Genomic DNA, 3,711 nt, shown 5'->3' with positions numbered 1-3,711 from the left:
TTTTGATATTTTTGGAATAAATAAACTTGGATTTAGTTCTGTTGGGTACATAAGTGTTGTTAAATGAACAAAATATAGGGTACATCAAATATCAATAGATAAAGAAGACAGCAGTGCCAACACTCTCTCATTTCGTTTTTTTTGATGATAGTTTTAGTATTTTTACATCGAAAGGAAAACCACTTCCAATTATTTTTGAAGGTGAATATTCGAATGCACATGATAATCAGAGAAGTTTTACTAGTACAATTTATAAAGGAGATGGACAAAAAATAAATGAAGAAGGAATAGAGCTTGTTACTGAAATAACAGTAAAAGGATTTCCACCAAGATTAAAGGAGGTGAATTTAAAAAGTTATAAACGGAAGTGGTCTTTTGAAGTTGAAGTATTTAAAAAAAGATACAGGAAAGTGTCTTGAAAAAAATGAAAGCGTTTGTGAATTTAAGATTTGGTGAAGGTGTATTCAGGAAGATTCAACAACATCTTGAACTTTATATTAAAAATTCTAATTGAATTAAATTTAATAATTAGTTTTTTTGTATCAATAACAGTTCTTAGTAAGTTATTCAGTAAACTAAATGATTAGAACAATAAATGATTTAATAAAATAATCAACTAGTTAACATAACTTATTGGAAAGTTTCGATTTATTAGGAAGTTTTATTCTTGTATTAAATTAAGTCAATATACATTTTGCTAAATACTAAAGAAAAACATGAAATGAACAATGCCATTAAATTAGTAAAAAGTTACTATGAAAAGGAATAAACCAATTTTATTTGTCAACACTAAATATTACTAAAAAGAAAATATATGCATCAAGTTAGAATGTTCCAAAAATAAAAAACTAGATTATAAATTTACAAACAAATTTAGAATTTTAAATTCTTCTTTAAGAAATAACATACTTTTACAATTACAAACTCCTTACTTCCTATTAAAAAAAAATGATTTAATTTAAATACTTTTAATGGTTGTTGTTGTTAGTTGATTCTGGTTCTTCATTTATATCATCAACAGTATGCATTCCCATCAATCCAATACATTCAATAATTAAGCCATTCAATTGATCTCTAACAGATACCATTTGTTGAACAAATTCTTCTTTATTCTTTGCAAATACATCATCTGGATCAGCTTGGAACCATTGGCTTGTACTTTCTATTTCTTCTCCAAGAGTACTTGGTTGTTGAGAAAGAACAGGAACATCAATTGGTGTAAATGGTTTCTTTTCATAAGGTTGAACATCATCTTCATCAAATGGTTTAAAGTGTTTCATTTGTTTTGTTGTTATATCACCTTTTTCGTTTTCTAATTTTTCTTCTTCATTTTCTAAATCTTCATCTTCTGATTCAATATATTCTTCTTCACTTGTTTCTTTATCAGGAACTTCAACTATCTTATTCATTAATTCTTCAACAGTTCCATTCTTAACAGACTCATAAAATTTCTCTTCATTAACAGATTCATTATATTTTTCAACATTTTCTACATTAACAAATAATCCTGTGCCATCTAATTTGTTATTGTATTCATTTTCCCATCGTTCTTTATATCCCATAATTCTTGATATACTAATAGGAATATTTATATAGTCATATTTAGCTTTGTACCATTGTTCTTTTAAAGTTAATTCCCTTCCAATACTATTTTTTAATTCTTGGACTCTTTTCACACTTTCTTCGTAATCTTTTTGTGTTTGTTGGTCGTGTTCGTCTCTAGTAATTCCTGCTCGTTCTCTTAATTTCTTCCATAAATCAATAGTCTCTTGTAAAAGCTCATCTTTTTTTTGTTTTTCATTATTACATTGAGTAGTTAATAGTTCAATATCTCCTTTATATTGTTCTGTATCTTCTTCACCATTTTGGATTCTCTCTTCTGCTTTTTTTCTTTCATTTTGAATTTTATTTTCTTCTTCATCAATTCTTTTTTCAATCCTATTCTTAAGAATTTCTTCTTGATGTTTATCTCTCCATTTTTCAGCGTTGGTTAATTCTTTTTCATATTCTTCCATAACTTTTTCTTTTCTAATAATTTCATTTTTCATTATCTCAAGTCTTTCATATTCACTTCTTAATTCTCCAAGTTTCATATCTTGAATACTCTTCTTTTGGTCTTGTCTATATAATGTGAACCTTTCTTTCTTTTTATTTTGAAGTTGACTAACGTTATGAACTTCATTCTCATCAGCAGCATTATCCACTAACTCTCTTTCTCTTTTCTTTATTGAACTTAATTTTTCATCATACTTATCTAACATATTTTCAACTTCTCTTCTTTTCTCTTCAACCTGCCTCTTAATATCGTCACATGCTTCTTCTTGAATATTACTAACACTTCGTCTTCCACTTGAAATAGCTTTCTTTCTTTCATATGCCCGTTCTTGCATTTTGACACTTTCTCTTTTTTCAATAATACCTTCTCTACTTTTTCTAATCTCATTCATCTCATTTACTAGGTAGTGATAATCAGCATTTTTAATAACCAACTCAATACTTTTCTTCCATTCTTCACTCTTACTTTTACCTTCAAGTATAGATGCCATTAATCTTTCTTTACCATATAAGAAATTATGTCGAATACAAGACCTAGAATATTCTTGAACTAGTGAATTTTGATATTCATGAAGTTGACTAAAATCCCATGTTTCTACAATACTAATGTCAGTTCTAATAAGTGTTTGATTATCAATTTCTTTCTGAATATATTGACCATTACTTTCTAACTCTTTCTCCATTTGAGAAATGTCTTTTTCTAATTCTTCATCTTCAGAAGTTTTTTTATCTTCTTTGATTCCATTACGTATTCTAATTTCTTTTTGTTCTTGTGCAATTTTATTTTGAATCATTTGATTTGAGACTAAACTAGCTTCTAAAGCAGCTTTAATTTCTTTAACATCTTTAAGTAAATTTCTTCTCTTGGCTTCATCAACTGTGATGTTTGGATCATACCCTTCAAGTTCTTTTATTTCTTCTTCATCAGGAATATAACTTCTTCTGTCTTGAGGAATATTTAGTGGTGGAGTAGAAATTAATGGTGTTTCAAATGATTCTTGTCTTTCTAATGTAGTGAACTGAATACAAAATTCTTTAATTTTTTGAATATCCTGTTTTAAATCATAAAATGTTTCACAACTATTATTAAGTTGATTGAAAGAAGTAGTAGATTTATCGTTACCTTCAATAATATTTCTAATTTCAATAATATCAAATTTATATTGATTCATTTGTTTAATAACATTGTTATATTTTTCTTTTAATATTTGATATTCTTTTTGATTTAGCTCAATGCTTGTACTTTGTATTTCTTGAGAAATAGTATTTTTATAAAGTTTATCAAATGCTTTTCTTAATTTGATGTTGTGCTCAATAGATCTATTAAATGGAAATTCACCTGAAAGTTTTGAGTATAACCTAGACTTTAACTGTTCTAAATTATCTTCATAACTTTCACTTTCTAATTTTTTACAAGAATTGTTAATAAGTTCTGTTAATACTGCCATTCCATTTGTTTGGTAAAAACTAATAATATCTGATATTATTTGGATTCCATTTTCATTCTGTTGTTTCACAAGTCCTAACAAAAGCCCACCTATTTCAACAACTATTTTTGCACATCAGCCTCTTCATTGATTTTATGAAGAAACCTTTCCTTCGTTATTTCACTACTCATAATCTTAAAAGTCCAGATAGAGAGACTATCTTTTTTCT

At 26.9% G+C, this 3,711-nt stretch overlaps 1 protein-coding gene across 1 annotated transcript, besides 3 other annotated features; it reads right to left on the bottom strand.

Moving 5' to 3' along the window:
- The first annotated feature begins 491 nt into the window (after positions 1-491).
- Positions 492-539: a sequence feature (AT_rich).
- Positions 540-936: 397 nt separating this feature from the next.
- Positions 937-973: a sequence feature (AT_rich).
- On the bottom strand, positions 969-3,503 carry EDI_087730 (nuclease sbcCD subunit C, putative; the record flags this gene model as incomplete). The annotated part of the gene is made up of 1 exon (XM_001741025.1): positions 969-3,503. One exon carries the CDS (start codon positions 3,501-3,503, stop codon positions 969-971), a length of 2,535 nt encoding a protein of 844 aa, XP_001741077.1.
- Positions 1,301-1,381: a microsatellite.
- Positions 3,504-3,711: the final 208 nt, after the last annotated feature.

This window comes from Entamoeba dispar, genomic scaffold (assembly GCF_000209125.1).
Source record: "Entamoeba dispar SAW760 scf_1105229463489 genomic scaffold, whole genome shotgun sequence".
Lineage (NCBI taxonomy): Eukaryota > Evosea > Mastigamoebida > Endamoebidae > Entamoeba > Entamoeba dispar.
This window is presented reverse-complemented; position numbering and strand designations above follow the sequence as displayed.